The 16,701-nt window shown below is 44.3% G+C and overlaps 2 protein-coding genes across 2 annotated transcripts in view; one reads left to right on the top strand and one right to left on the bottom strand.

Moving 5' to 3' along the window:
• Window positions 1-3,520: 3,520 nt before the first annotated feature.
• On the bottom strand, window positions 3,521-15,698 carry T265_13140 (hypothetical protein; the record flags this gene model as incomplete). Its single annotated transcript, XM_009167391.1, has 7 exons — window positions 3,521-4,384; window positions 10,749-10,943; window positions 11,454-11,665; window positions 13,189-13,380; window positions 14,948-15,155; window positions 15,199-15,384; window positions 15,420-15,698. 7 exons carry the CDS (start codon window positions 15,684-15,686, stop codon window positions 4,106-4,108), a joined length of 1,539 nt encoding a protein of 512 aa, XP_009165655.1.
• T265_02974 (hypothetical protein) overlaps window positions 15,680-16,701 on the top strand; it is a gene marked incomplete at both ends in the record, with an annotated part of 31,117 nt that continues 30,095 nt past the window's right edge. The window contains one exon of the mRNA XM_009167353.1: window positions 15,680-15,746. Coding sequence (XP_009165617.1) covers window positions 15,680-15,746 — 67 coding nt within the window. The remainder of the gene's footprint in view (window positions 15,747-16,701) is intronic.

A 16,701-nucleotide genomic window follows, 5' to 3' on the forward strand; every position in this document is an offset into this window, starting at 1 on the left:
CTGATCTATGAATTAAGTGTTTATTCGCACTATCGAACCAGAAGTGCTACCTGATCAGGACAAGTGGAACTCTGCGTGGTGCTTGTGCCCAAAAAAGAACAGAGGGACAATCTTATAACTCAGTGCATATCGAATTCCGATAAATGACATTTATTCAGCTGTCAGCACTCTCTGAACAACACTACTACTGTACTGCAGTATAGTGAACATATTGTTATTCGTAAGCAGTTTCAAAGCATCCCACAAAGGACGTGCTTCATAGCATGTTTTTCCAACCCAGGACGAAGTCAAAACCGGAGCGTTGCAACAAAGCTCTTTGGGTAAGCGGACGGTGTCAATGTTTGGCCTATTGCGTAGGTCGTATAAAGGGCTCGTTGATGAAACCGACAGATACCAACTAATAATCCATTAGACAGAAGTATGGTGAGTCGGCTGTGACGGAGAGCAATCGTCTCCGATAGCGTAGTCGCCCTGTAAGAGGGGGGGGGTCGCGATTCGAGTTCATGTATTTTCGTCCAATCTGCGTGTCTCTGGACTTACGATTCTGAATTGCTGATACTCTTTCATCCAAATAACTCACTATGGTAGCGGACATTTTCATCCCATAAAACTTGACGGCAGCTGTCACAAAATATTGGCGTTGTGACACCGAAGCACACCATTAAAGTGTCAATTCCGCTACCTTCTCGGCAGAATTTTGTCACACACGGCAGTCACTGACGTATACACAGAGGAATCACTCTTAGGTTTTCGTAGTTTTGTTTACTCTGATAAGTTGCAACAGCCTTTGTATCTTAGTCCCATTTTTTCAAAGCCATACGATTCCATTTTTCATAGCCACCGCACGATGGGTCTGGGACTCCATAGCTGTTTTTTTTCGGTATACCCACCGACCAAGCGGTTGTTTTCATTTCATAAATTATCATTTACAAAGAGAACATCTTTTCCAATCTCCCCTTATCACAACCCTTTGGATACGTAGCGAGTATTCGGATTGAGAATGATGACCTTTCCTATCAGTACAGTACTACTTCCGATCTCAGGCGGTGGTTGTGCATAAGCTGGTTATATTGAACTGCGGGTGCAAGTCCTATGAATTGTGTTCACATCACTTGCTGTGTCAACTCTCCTATACGGACAATTGGTATACCCACGACCAAGCGGTTGTTTTCATTTCATAAATTATCATTTACAAAGAGAACATCTTTTCCAATCTCCCCTTATCACAACCCTTTGGATACGTAGCGAGTATTCGGATTGAGAATGATGACCTTTCCTATCAGTACAGTACTACTTCCGATCTCAGGCGGTGGTTGTGCATAAGCTGGTTATATTGAACTGCGGGTGCAAGTCCTATGAATTGTGTTCACATCACTTGCTGTGTCAACTCTCCTATACGGACAATTATTCTGACTAGTCTAAACCATAAACGGGAAACCCCGTATTGAGTTTCGCCGTTATTAGAATTCATCAGCAATATATATCCTTGGTCATGCTGAGACTTGAACTTTAGAAACTTGGCATACGGGGCAAGCGAGTGACCACTACTCTACCAACCTCCATTGGGGAACCATTCACATCGCCCAAGCGTGAACAAGTTCACACGTTCAGATGTGCTGATTTAGGGACGTCATGCCTGTTAGTGGTAACAGACTTGCCTCACATGTCAAATAAGCGGGGTTCAAATCTCAGTGATGAGGTCTAATGAGACCGAAAATTGATTCCAGTGGACCGACCAGAATAATTGCGCCAGGACAGAAGGAGTACTGGCGAAACGATACTTATTACTATTGCGGTTTTACCCAACTTTAAAGCAGCCTTTGACGCCGCAGATAGGTCAGTTCTTCCACATATACTCGGGCAAAGAGGAATATCCCTGAGTTTGTAAATACCCTGAGTGCTCTCAACCTCCTTCACTTCTGATCTTGTAAGCGGGTTTCGATGAACTATGCTAAACTTTCCTTATAAGAAATGGAGTTCCATAAAGCTGTCCTACCTCGGTTTCTGGTCAATTTTGTCATCGACATAATCATCTAACGCAAACTATAATGGATAAAGACCCCTAAAATTGAAATAACACTTGAGCGCCGTCACTGTGCCGAGACGGAATTCAATGTACTATGAAGAGGTAAGCGTCACTTGTGGACTTGCGCAATTTATGCCACTAGTAATGAAATTTGCTAAAGCTGATTGACTTCAATGGCACCCTTACTCTACCGTTGTGAAAACTGGCCCCTACGATTAACGGTCCACAAAAAAGGGTTCTAATATTCAAGTATGGTTCTTTTCACACTACCGCAGGTGTTCGCTGCACCATTTCGCAATAAAGAACATTGTGGTAGCACAGTTGGTCGATGGTTTGTTCGCTGAACTGGGCAACTTGATTGCAAACGTTTTATCATCAATGGGGGTGAAGTCATCAGTACGTTGTTAGGGAGCGTAGCGATGTGTTGTGGCCTGCTGACAGTAGTGCAACTCTGTGTCCGTCCTTGGCTTCCTTGGCCGCCCACCATGGCACATAAAAACGCACGGTAGCTTCAGACAGCCCTTTATGGAGACAAAGGAAGCACATTTAGTTGCTTGAAAATATGATAAACGAGATACTCAGCTGCGTTCCAGGTGAGTCTCCCGCAAAATCAAATTTGTCTGCAAATAAGTGTATTTCGCCAAAGAAAGATTGTTAGAATGTTCCACAAGATCGGTGGTTGTGCGCAACCACCAACCCATCACTTCGCTCCCTAACAACGCACTGATGATGTCACCTCGATTGGCGATGAAACGTTTTCAATCAAATTGCCCGGCTCAGCGAACAAACCAACGACCATGGCTACAGCAAGTTCGCCATGGAAAGGCGCACAAGCAAGCAACTAGTGAAGAGCCAGTCGCCAAAGCAGTGAGGAAAACACATCATTTTAAGGCGGTTGGGACACGTATTACGTATGTCCAACAAACTTCCACCAAAGGAATAACTGTTCTAAATTCCGAACTATTGTTGTCGACAGACTAACAGGCAACGCGAAATGAAGGCTCCTCTAAACCCGAGTGCTGTGGGATCTTCACGCCTTCCTGGTTGGGATCCTAGTAAGTTGTCCTTGTAAGTGGTTTGAAACCCCACAGGACATGGCATATAACCAATCCCAGTGATAAGTTTGTTATGCTCCCGTAGTCGGACCACCTACCTGGTCTGCCCTTCTGTGGTGGGCTCATGTCAGGTGAGGCTCGGGAAGAACGTTGGGTCAATCCTAATAATAGACTCTTGACTCGGTGGGTTTACGTCCTGGTCATTTCAAGGTGCAGGCACTTTGTTCTTGATCGTTTTCTGTAGTGACCAGGCTGTTTACACTAGGTTCCAGTCTTCCCCTTTTGCCACTCTGCAGTACGGCATTTCCTTCCCGATTGTATGGACGTTAAGCACCAGTACTTATTATTGGTTCATGGCTATCGATGACGAGGACCAAATAAACAACTAATGAAATTTTCCCATCAGGCATCTCGCGCAGAGGAGACAACAGTGGAAAACCAAGGTCTATAAGATACGATTTCTTGAAATTAAAGCTACTCATACAGTAGTACTTGACATAGAAACCACATAATCGACAGAAAAAAGCGAAATTCCGCGAGTTATAGAACCGGGTCAAAAGAAGAAGACCGATAGTGGAACATCAGCGTGATCATTGCCCTAGGTATGCATGGGTGAGTCACCGTACCCAAATGAGAGCTAGATGAAATTTAAGGAGAAAAAATTCACAAAAAGAATGATAAATGCACCGATAAAAAATGCTCCTAGGAGGGATACAGGTGGGGAGTAACCAGTGGGTCCGACAACAGTGAACAGGATGAAAACAGAAAACCGTTCAAATGACGAGTAATAAAGACGGAGAAGCATGTTACGTCCCATCGATTACCAAGGAATTGGTGATAAAACACATGCCAAGCAGGCTCGCAAATATCAAAGATCCCGTTAAATATTGTTTAAAAAAGTTGAATACAAGTCTAGTATAGCGAAGACAGCAGAGTAAAAAGCGTTAGAAATGCAATCGATTAAGGATGAGGATGGAAGAGGCGCCGCACTGGCCCATTGCACAAGTAACGAAGTGTGTAGCGGTTAAAACAAGCCCTTTCGTTTCTTTTCCGTTTTCACACGTTCTTTAATCACCTCATTCATGACACGCTCACCCAAGCCCAAAGCAGATCCATTAGTGCTGAGATCGGCACCAACATCCCACTCACGCCAAGCTTCTTCCCAGTTGGCACGTTCCAGTTCGAAAGCACGACGAGCCGCTTCTTGTTCCTGTTCTTGGGCACGTAGCTGCTCCCGAATTTGCTCCGAACGACGTAGAATATCTGCCTCAAATTCACGAAGTTTCTGAGTCTTTTCTTGTACCTATGAAAAGACGGATAAGCAGATAACTAATCACTTGGGTCTGACTGCCGTAGAAAACCTGTTGCCCTATTGTGTCCTACAGAAAAAAATGAGGATCGAACAGGTAAGTCGGAGCAATACTGTATAATCTAAAGTGACAGATGGTTGAGGATCGCTTCGGTTCTGCGTTCAGTGGTAAGCAGTCAAACCGAACGCAAATCTAAGGGTCAGAAAGCAGCGACTGAGGAGGCCGGTGGAACCACCAACTATTGAGAGTGCAGCATTGAAGCTAACCCATAAATCTGGGAATCGGCAACATTCAAGGATACATCCGAGCGAGTTATGAGCTAACACTGGCCGAAACGAATTCATGCCAGTTTTCAGAGTGGCTTTGTTCAACCTCTCAAAAAACTGATGACACGGATCAGTCCCATTTCGAAGAGAGAAAGAATTTGACAAAAACTTCAAACGGTGTTAAACAAACATCATGGGATTCAAAGCAATTCAGTCTCTCCAGCACATGTGACCCAGTTAGCGGGAAACAATAGGCGGCCTGGCTACTATCGCCAAACAGTTGGCAGCAGCGGTCTCCGAAAAAAATAGAACAGCTAGACAAAACAGTTTGACACAACGAAGACTACTTGGTGAGAAAGCAATTCGGACAACGCATTTGTCTGTTGCTGCTTTGTTTGCGCTCTTCGGGGGCATGCAAGGTATGCACAAATCGAATGGTCATTGTTAATTAAACTTGTCAAAACCACCTACTGAAGTCCCTTCCCTCGAATCCATTACCTGATGTGAGCTGTCGCTGCATATTACTATCCGTGACCCTTCAACGTGCGATGCGTGCTGCCTAACGTACGGCGCAACTAGCTATACCTAACAGACAAGGCTAACTATGCTAAAGAATGGGACATTCCAACTGGCCGAAAATTGAATACAATCTGAGGAACTATGAAGCGTCAAACGAAAGTGCCCGTGCTGATTAGGAATCTTGGTCGATGCAAGCGTGAGCGAGAAACTCTGAAGTAGGCGAAAGTCGCGCGACGTCGAACAAAGCTACCGGTGAGAAAAACGACCGATTGACGGTTGTTCACCGATCTCCGAGGAGAAAAACGCCGGAATCGTCGGACTGCATACAGTGAACAGTTCAACTGACCAGCTGCCGATGAGAACGACCGGCTGACAGTTGTTCACTGATCTCCGAGGAGAAAAACGCTGGAATCGTCGGACTGCACACAGTGAACAGTTCCACTGACCAGCTGCCGCTGTACAACCGAACTTCTGAATCGGAATGGAGCTTGGGCAGTGGAAATGGAAATCACGAAAGCTTCGGAGGTACTCGAACACATTTTCTCCCTTCTCCATCTATCTCGGATGAAGGCAACTCAGTGCTTGTCGAACTTACTTGCCTAAATCTTGGGGAAGGGGGTCATCCCGATAAACTGGGGTGAATCGATTTTAAAAATGGGTGCTCGCAGTGAGTGTGCTAATCCCAGAGGCATCAGGTTGATCACGATCATAACGTCGTGATAAGGCAGTACTTTAAGACCTGACGCGGGAACAGTAAACAGGATACCGACCGAGGAGAACACCGTCAAGTGTTAGAGCAACGGAGGTCACGTAGGCGTAGTATAATCTTAGTGTTCCTTGATTCCATTAGTGCGTCCGATTTTGTCGACTGATTCATTCTCTTCGATTCCATTGCGCAATGCATGCCACAGATTTCTACCGTCTTCACAAACCTGTTGGCGTGTCAGTGAATGGAAAACTAGTTAAGAGTTTCTCATGGAGATGCCCACTCCTTGAATTTCTGGGCCGTTAGGTGTAACGTCGAACAGATGATTCGTGTTGGAGATTTTTGCTGACCCGAATCCGGCTTTCGAGCATCAAACTGAGGCTGAACCGACGTGAAGACGTTGAACAATGATTCGTGTTGGAGATTTTCGCTGACCCGAATCCGGCTTTCGAGCATCAAACTGAGGCTGAACCGACGTGAAGCGATTTGGTAAAACTGTATTGCATTTGGAGAGTGTATGCACAGCACTCTCGCTTCGTAATTCATTGAGAAGTACCAAGAAGATATAATGCAGGGTTAGGATCACCCCTCCAGGTAACTTCACAGCAAACAGTAAAATAAGAATATTCCACAACTTGGATAAAGCTCCAAGAATATGGTCTCGATAGGCACTACACATGGATAAAATGTAAGCAAGAATGATAAGTAACTGATAAATATTTCAACATTGGATGAAACCAAGTATTCCTGCTCTCAGAGACAGTGACTAAAGGCGCTTACACACTGAGAATGAAGTTGCGTTACGGTACACAATTGAACCAATCGATCAGTTAAGACAATCTGGGACAATCGTGGGTATTTTTGCGCGAGTCAAATTTTTGTTGGCCGAAACGGAAGCCGACTTCTGCACGCCCCTAGGATATAGCTACCAGTATATCATGAAGAGCTGAATCAAGCTGCTACAGGGAAGCTGAACTTGAACAAAGCATGAAGAAACCATCGGGCGATTCCAGGCAAATTAACCTCCTCAACCAATATATGACTTATAGTTGCCGGTGGAGTAAATCAGGCCAGTTCCTGGGCAAGAAGGGAGAAGCCAGCGAGAGAATCCAGACATCAGACTGCTTAGTGAAAAAAAATGCACGAAGTAATACGGACCGAGGAGAATATCCGCTAATCGGAAGATTTTAGGAGTAATACTGAGGCCCCGGGAGCGTTAACGTGGAGCTGAAACCCAGGCAAGGGAACTTTGTGCAACTAGAATTCGATTGATAGTAGCTGTACATTACTCCTTACATGCGCTCAAAATGAATGCATGACATTTGCGAACACTGAAAAAACAAAAACATCCCATAACTTGACAAACTAAGGGAGCCTTCACATGCAACAGCAATTCTTCAGACAGACGAATGTATACTGCAACCGATAGTCCGTTCAAAAGCCTACATAAATGGACGTCAGTTATGAAAGAAGCAATGAGATTGCAAGTACATTTGAGAACAGAGCGGAGACTGGAAAGCCTGACGGCCGTCGATAAACACTAAGGAGAGTGTTGAAATCCAGCGCTTCCCATTCACAAAAAATTACTTTGCTGTAACATTAATGCATACTGTGTTGCTGTGGGAACATTATGGCTGGTTGCTGGAATGGGAAACATGGGTCCACAACTGAAATCACAATAGCTATTTTAGTTTTTTAAAAAAGGAAAGGCTCGAAGCATGTCACTGTGGAGGGATTCTACTGTGTCTTCATTTACAAACAAGGAATGTAAAAACAGGCCAAATGGATACCATAATTCAACGCTTAATTGAAATAATATTTCATTTTCGGGGTTGATGAAAAATGTGCGACATTTCAATAAAACTATAAGTAGCACATTGCACCTAGAGACAGCATTTCTGAAATATCCAGCGCAAATGAACTTTAAGATGGCAATTGCGAAACACATTTGGTCCAAGAATATCGTGGGTGGGGGGAGGGTGAATTTCAGTCACATGTTAGCACCATCTCAGTTTGCAGACCAGTGCCTGAATACCATAATTATCAACGCTTAATTGAAATAATATTTCATTTTCGGGGTTGATGAAAAATGTGCGACATTTCAATAAAACTATAAGTAGCACATTGCACCTAGAGACAGCATTTCTGAAATATCCAGCGCAAATGAACTTTAAGATGGCAATTGCGAAACACATTTGGTCCAAGAATATCGTGGGTGGGGGGAGGGTGAATTTCAGTCACATGTTAGCACCATCTCAGTTTGCAGACCAGTGCCTGAATTGACATATTCTTGAGTAAAATTTGGGTAGTTAGTGGGTATCCTGAAGTGAAATTATTCATGAAGCAAGCAAGCTGTTGACGAAGAGAGCGTGTGTAAAACCAACAGAACGCTCTGAATAAATCCCACGGAATAAATAAGGTGGAAAACACCGATGCTATACAGAATACTTGCCTATTAACAAAACACTTAGAATTGCAAGTCTTAAACGGATGAAATAGAATAGTATGTATGAAGAACAAAGCTCTAAACAACAGGTGAAGCGTTGTTACCCACATCCCTAGCGCCTGTCGCAAGCATAACAGTAAACGGAGTGGTGTGGTGGGATCGACAATTGTTTATTCAGGTTCCCGAACAGTGCACTACAGGTTAGTGTGCGTGTGTGCATGTGCAAAATAGGATATCGCGATCCAATCTATCGCACACACGGCTACTGTCACGAAAAATAGGCGAGGACTGAATCATTCTAAATAGTCGCCGGGTCGATGCAGCAAAAGGCGCAGTTGACGAGAAGATACGAGACAAAGATAACCTAGATGGAACAATGTCACTCAATGGGATGGTGCACCGTACACAGGTTACTTCTATGGAGTAATCGTAAAAAATAAGATTACGGAGACGATCTGAGCCCCAAACCCGCAGTGTACACCAGATTAGCACATCACCGCTAGTACTCTGAAAGAAAAATATATGATGGGAACTGCCGCAGAGAAGTGATTTCACTTTTGACAAGAGGTCTGCTGCGGGGACAGCAACATTGTGGTGGGCGAAAGACTTAGTTGCACGGGTAAATGATGCACAAGGCGACCATGATATCCTCGAGGCTAAACGTAAAGGCTCCGAAGCCAGAAAGGTGAACTAGTAACGAAGCAATAAAAGCATATCAAGCCAGAAGCTCGCGTAGTCTTAAAGGGATGTTGGCGGTGAAATGTACTCCAAGGGACCGATCCTAAGTGATCTCCGGATCGAAGAACAAATGTATAACTTCTTACCACCAGCTATTAGACTAAATTTGGACAGTCGCTCTTTCGTAGACGAAGGTTTTCAATAGATATTTGATCCTGTTAGTGCAGCCAACCTATGATAAACAGCCGAGAAGCAGTGTACAGCTGTTTAATCCTTGTTGGCAACCGCCAGCAGTGAGCATCTCACGAAAATTAGAGTTTCGAATCCGTGATCTTCCGGTCAGTAGTTGAACATATGATTGTCGGTTAGCCCTCGTGCTTCCTTCGAATGGCATGGCAGCTAGGCACCGGAAGGGTGTTACGGCTACACGATTTTTCTGTTCGGTTAGCTCACATGGCATTGCATTGCATTGGCCTCAACGACATTTAGAACAATTAACCCTTTTGTGACATTTGAGGTTGGCACACAGCCATTCTGTGAAGAATACCACCATAACACGTTATATGACGACGACAATATTCCATGTTTACAGCCAACAAGCCCGCTTAAACGGACAAGCTGCCTCTCAGACTTAACTCGGACACGCTGGTAGGTCGATCGACACTATCCAAGTTTTCGGCGAGCCATTTCGGCACTACATATTGGGTATTTAAGAGCTTGGAAGGGGTAGAACAGAGAGCGACTGAAAGGCAGATAACTTCTCAATAGGTTACCGTCATTTTCCAGATCCAAAATCCAAAATTCTCCGTGGAAATGTGACTCGAAAAATTTCGCTCAAATGTAGGTTTGTCTTCATTTGCGCAAAGCACTCAAGAGCAGATTTCGTGAATTCTGTTACATTGAAAGCGGGTAAGAAGGATCCTATCCACAACCAGTAGCTACAGAACAATTATTTTGACCGAGAAAAGCGCTTCTGATGAAACTAGAATACAATTTGAACCGGCGCTCGCTCCATTTCATGATGTCGCGTGAGCTAGTAACCCATTCGCTGGCGAAATTGACACTTTTTCAGATGCCAGCCAATCGCAATGCTGATCGTGGCCGAACAGTTAAACATTCAAACCACTAGCCGAAAGGTCGCGGATTCAAAAATCCATGGAGTTTCATCAGATCCTCACTTCTGGTGGTTCCCGATAAGGATGAAGCAACTGTACAGGGCATCCCGGCTCTTCTCCACACAGTTGCTGATTCATTTTCCAGCCTTTCCAGTTGTATTGTATCTTCCGGTGGTTTATGTGGTCCTCATGAGCTCGCCCTTGTGCCAACAGCCCCTAACCGAACGGACCATACACGTTTTTAGATACAGGGTACCCAATGCATCAAGGGCAGAGGATGTTTAAGGCGAAAAGGTTTAGGTGAGGGTTGGACCACCACACTGATATGTTGTTCACTGCAAATGCATCCTGTATCTTCTGAAAGTTTTAAAGCGAGGTCTCGGTCCTGTGGCTATACCACGTAATTGCTCAGGCTCATGTCATTGGTAGCCTTTATTGTGCACTCAGTGTGCACCAGAAGTATGGGACGCCAGTCAGCTTCCACGCAAGTACCGAATGGTGGTCATTTGAGGGTTACTTGACCATCAGAAGCACGGCATTCGCAATCACACAACTTATGTCACGGGTCAGAAACTCAGCGTACATGAAAAACGGAGAAAAAGTTAAAACTATGTGGAGAATATTCACCTTCTGTTCAAACACTGCTTCCATTTCTGCCTCCATCTTACGCATTTTCAGTTCGTGTTCCTTCTTTTCCGCCTCCATCAACGCCATTGGGTCTTTGCCATCACGTGTTTGGAAATGACTTTCTTCGGCAATCCCGGATAGTTTGGCGCTTCGGTAATTCTCGTAGTGCACATTGTGTGTCACGTCTCGCAATTCCTGGTAAAAGGAGGCAGAAAGGTTTGTGAGGATTCTTGAAACAAAAAAGTCATCCCGGAACAAACATATCATTACTGGAAGCCCGATGTAAGAAACGGTACTCAAATATGCTGTAGATGAAGATATTGCTGAAAAGAACGAGGTAGGGGTTAACTAGACATGCCGACTGGCACTAAAAATACCATGAAACAAAGATGACACACCTTAACACAAATGGGCGTTTTGAGTTCTGCAACCAACAAACAAATGGGCTACCCACCAGTCAGTCACAGTGTCTGACGAGATTCTTCTCTGAATGATATCTGGTTCTCAGTCCTTATAAGCAAGTCTGGAAACGGTAATGATTAGGCGTGGGTTCCGATGCGCTCAGAAAAATTGGGTGCATAAACAATGTAGAAAAGGGATACCGGAGCTGAAAGGTTTACTCAGTGAAAATGATATCACTACCAACACGAAAGGATGACAAATGAAATTCGGAGAACTTGAAGTGATTGGATAACCAGAACTTACTTGCAAGAATGCTGTCAGCAACAGATATCGTAACGCCGGGAAATCATTGTGTTCCAGATTGTCCACTTCTACTACACCCCATGGATAGGTTCGAGCTCGGACACGAGATCCCCCGTCACCACCGGAGACCAATGTGTTGGCCCCGACAACCGCGAAGGGAGCGCGATCACGTAGTCGTCGAATTTTTACCAACTCTTCTTCATTGCCACGGACTGGGGCAGGAATTAGAAAAACATGTTTGCAGTAGTTGTTGGCTGCCAAGACCTCAATTTACGGTACAACTTTACGGTACCATCGACATCTCCCATTTCTTGGATAAAGGTACAATGATTTACTGACACCGATTTGATTGGCCCGGGTTACAGTGATGTTCCCAAATTAGCTTAAACAACCCAGTGAAATGAAACACAAAGGTCCACTACCGTCTTCGAATAACGCTGGCAGATTTCCAACTATATCTGCGGCCTAATAGTACTTTCAGGCGGAAACGCATATTAGCATTATTAGCATACTATTAGTAGTCCAAAACTCACACGATACAGCACGAATTGAACGCACTGAATAAAAAATTCGGATTCAGAGGCACATATCCAACTAAACTGTTGTCGAAAATACTCAGTCCAGCGATCAAAACGACGGTTCTTCGTATATCTTAAATTTACAACATTACCTTTGACGACCTCACAACAGCTTGTTCGGCCCTTTTTTGCGCATCAAGTGGTACAGTTCGTGAACATTCCCAGTTGCACTAGCTTCCTCCATTCCCAGAGTTCTCTGATTGCTCCATCCACACGCAAAATACGCTTCAGCTGATACCTGGCTTAGTTGTGTGCAGTGTTCGAAAAGATACGAAGTCTGTGCTGAAATCCAGGACTCATTTGGTGAGCCATGAGATAAACCACATGCCAAGTTTTCAACCGGATATGTGGTATTGCTTATCACGACCCAGTTGCGACTGAAGATGCAGCACTTAAAACTTCACTTAGGCTGCTTTGATAAGATCTGTGGATCAGGAACTTTATCGACGAATAAACCAGAAGTCTATTTCCTAGATATTGGTGAATTTACATCGGACAATAGAATGATCTGAGTTGATGGGAGTGGTGTAGGGATCAACAGTCAATAATAGAAACCCATCTTGGCTGCTAATGTCTATGGTTACATGGTTGTTCATCAGTTGGGGGATGTCAAGTAGCAAGACGGCGCCTACTGCTACAGAGGCGCACTTGGTGGCCAGTACGAAGCTGCAGCAGACTGGTATCATTGCCATTACGTTTTGAGTCCAAGCCACCAAGGCACACCTCTGATGTAGGGAGATTGTGTGCACTGAGGTCATCAGCGACCACGGCAATATCTGAACTCACCGAGTTGGCTAAGAGAGTGGTTAGTTGCCTATAAAATTTTCCACCAAATCAGAACTTATAGTCGCTTGGGGCAGATGAAGAAACTACAAATGAACAATGGGTCCATTTCTTGGCCGTTGAGAAAATTGCAACCATCCTCATTACTATTGGGAATTCCGTGAACAGTGGGCGTGGTAATCACAATTACAGGAACACTGAGTCGAATTCAGCAATCATGGACAGCAGTGAAGTTCGAGCCCCATTACCTCCGAATGAATAGTTCTCATTTCTCCGCAGTAGAAGAACATCATTTCGGACGAGATAAATTGAAGCGAATAATCTTCAGCCAAAAAGACCGATCAATAAAAAACATCAGCTTAAAATTCCCTTACCCTCACATTCTGGCGGATCCGGGAACTCGAAAGTGCGGATTTTCAATGCGGCCAATTCGTTCTGGATAACTTTCTTGAATTCGCGGCACTCATCGACGGTCATCGTATCGGCCTTGGCTATCACAGGTATGACATTCACCTTATCCTGGATTCTTTTTAAAAATTCCACATCTATCTGCTTCAAAGAATGACCTGGAAAAAAGATGGATTAGAAAGAGCAGTCCAGAATGCCCAACAAAACTACTTAATACCACTAATGCAAATGGTGAGGACGAGTTGCTACATGATCTTTTTTCGACCAACTCCCCATTCTTGCGGGAGATTGATTCGACTGAAATGATTTCAGTTGACCGTTGCACTAAACTCTGATCAAGACCGCGTGAACTGAGAGAAATATCAACTGACAGGACGGCTGTTTCAATGATAATGATATTTGTTGGACCTTAATTTTGAAACACTACGTAAATTTCCGTGACTGAACAGCTGCCCAATATTTTGGGCCCCAACCAAAATGTGTAGAGATCTGTCTCGGAAAGCAGATGAGTAGTACAACTGCTGTTAACTTCCTGTAACTTGTATAGCGAGCTTTGTTCTTCCGTTTTCGAGCAACACATATGTACAGCATTCTGAAACACATGCCATCTGAAGCAGAATTATTCGAAAGAATCAGCCAACATATTCAATGCGCGAAGATTAGCGCACTGTGTAGTCTTGAGCATCACTAGAGTATACATTGATCATCCCAACAAGGATCACTCGTGGGATCCCTTAATAAAGAGGATACCTCTAACAAATCTCTAGCTTTGTGTGACAACTTAATAGATCATGAGTCAAATTTTTGAGGTAATTTTTCTTTTTGCACTACAGAATCACAGCTTACCAGAAAGAATTATTCTGCTGTTTTACGCAAAAGCCGTTCCTATTATGTAAGGGATAGCAGGAAAAAAGGATCCCCTTTATAGGAGTTATTTTGCAATAAATTTATTAGCGAATATAGAGGAACTGGTACAAAGTGATCTAGGTCCGTGGTTAGAACCCGACCTCTTTCTGTCACTTTCCCCTGCCTAGGCTCTGACAACCTGGGCAGTATCGAGCCCTCATGCCTCCTTCCGGTAGCATGGTAATTAGGCATCAAAAGGGTGTTATAGTTGAACGATTTTTTATTGTTGCCATCCGAGCTTTCATTGATACCAGATGCTCTAGGAGTTTTGTTCCTTGACTTCACTGCAAAAAAATCGTTCAGCTGTAGCACCTTTTCGGTGCCTAGCTGCCATGCCACCCGAAGGAAGCACGAGGGCTAGGATACTGCCAGGTTGCCCAAGCCTAGGTAGGGGAAGTCANGGATTTGTGGGTTAACAGTGGTTGAACTACGGCAGAGAAGCATCGGTGTTGAACATTGATGTCAAGCTGTCGATGACGATGATAATAATGAACCACTGGACAGATGCAAAATTTGATGCTGAAAAATAGTTCGGCGAATCCACTGACTTATTGAAGAAGAAAAATAAGTCATCAGGCAAAAGATTTCATTTGCTGTGGAGCTTAGTGGATCACTTTGAGAACAAGGTGTATGACCGACTGTAAAGTGAGATGGTTGGTCCTGAAAGATAATCCATAATTGGTTTCGTTCAGATTCAGGCTCACCAGGCGAATGTAACGCAACCGTATGTGATCAGTCTACCAGAAAACTGAAAAATAAAACGAAAGAAAAAGATGCGCAAAAAGAGAACAACGCAAAGCTGTGAAAGCAGAAGCCTACCGGTTGGGGCGATGAAATAGATTAACGCATGAATCCTCTGGTCGGAAGTTGTGTAGGGAGAGCGATTTACGCGACTCTCTCCTGCGATATGATCATCAAATCGGGAGTTGATATAGTCAACAATGGGCTGCCAACAATTGCTGTTGTCAATTGAATCACCAAATCCAGGAGTGTCGACCAATTTTAGTTTTAGGTATACACCCTGCTCCTAGTGAGAAAACATTGATCGAAATTGATGAGCCAACAAATACCTTAAGCACTACAGTAGTTGACTCCACCGACAAAGTCTTCTTGGGCCGCCGACTAGGGCCTGGGTATTCTGCATTATAGACTTCGCTCAGAAACAGAGAATTGATGAACGTAGACTTTCCAAGGCCTGACTCGCCTACCACCATCAGATTGAATTCGAATCCGCGTCGCACTGCTTTACGATAGACCTGCAAAATCGTCAACAGGATGAAGGGGTACAAACCTGGTTTGGTAGATTGCAGTAACCAACGTAACTATCACCAGTGGCCAAAGAATCCGTCGTACGCTTTCCAGAGTAACCATTGCGAGAGACCAGGTCATCGGCGTTTGGTTCCCTGTCAACGCTGACGTCCTTCGAAGACAATTTAAGTGTGTCAAAGTTGCTGAGCAGGTCTTTTGTAGAGTAAGCTGTACGCTTGTTCGAACCAACAACCACGGAAGAGTTCTGAAAGGGGGTTCTGATATCAAAGGGGAAACTCACATATGACATTGCAGAAGTTAATTCTGCGAGTTAAAAAGGACGTTGCGGAAAACAAGACGACTACGGCAAGTAAGTGATCACACAGGTAGCTACAATGGAAACCGAGAAGTCGAAGGTTAACCAGATGCTTTTTAAGTTAACTTTTTGGGCGCATATGGAGAAACAAGTTAACGCTAATACACATGTCCTGAGTCAGGTAACACAGCAGCTGTAGGTGATGTGATGAAACGTTCTGGGTGATTACTATGCCTTTAACACACTGCTCACAACGATCAATGGTTTCTTGGAATTAACGTCTGGAGGCAATTTTCAAGTTGTCATTGCTTACGACCAACAAACGCAATCACCATGATAATTCCCAGCGACAGCTGATTCCCTAAAAGCCCAACAGAAGCCTTTAGGGCTCAGTTCAGTTGAGGCAAATATTCATATATAAACCATGTACCGAGGAATAGTGGTACCAACTGTTACAAATCTGTTCACCAAAGATGAACAACCACGTGTTAGAAATTGCGACCCAACCACTCAACTGAAGCCTATCGAAATTCCGCTCGTCTGATAAAGCAAGGAGTGAGGAAGCTACGTCGAAGGCAGAAGCTTTGATGCAGGACCGCGTGGCTGCGCAAGGGGGTCATATCTGCCCCAGAGGCGAATGCTGGTAGCTCAGATAGCTCAGGTCATCGGTTTGTTCATTGAGATAGGCAATGCGATTGCGAACTTTTTATCACCAATCACTCCCTAATAACGCACTGATGATGCCAACTCGATTGGTGATGAGACGTTCGCAATCTAATTGCGAAGTTCAGGATCATATCTATCGAGGTCAACAGTCCTTGGTTTGTTTCATCCGGGATTCGGGAGCATGCTAACTTCCAACACCACTCAGTCGACTGGTAAGAGCACTCGTGCAGGGAGAGGCACTATCCAGGGAGAGGCACTGGAAGTTGTGGAGCGTTTTACGTATCTTGGAAGTTGTATTAGTTCTGATTGTAGTGTGACAGATGAGGTGAATGCACGAATCTGC

The sequence above is a fragment of the Opisthorchis viverrini genome (genome assembly GCF_000715545.1).
Source record: "Opisthorchis viverrini unplaced genomic scaffold opera_v5_39, whole genome shotgun sequence".
NCBI classification, from domain to species: Eukaryota; Metazoa; Platyhelminthes; class Trematoda; order Opisthorchiida; family Opisthorchiidae; genus Opisthorchis; species Opisthorchis viverrini.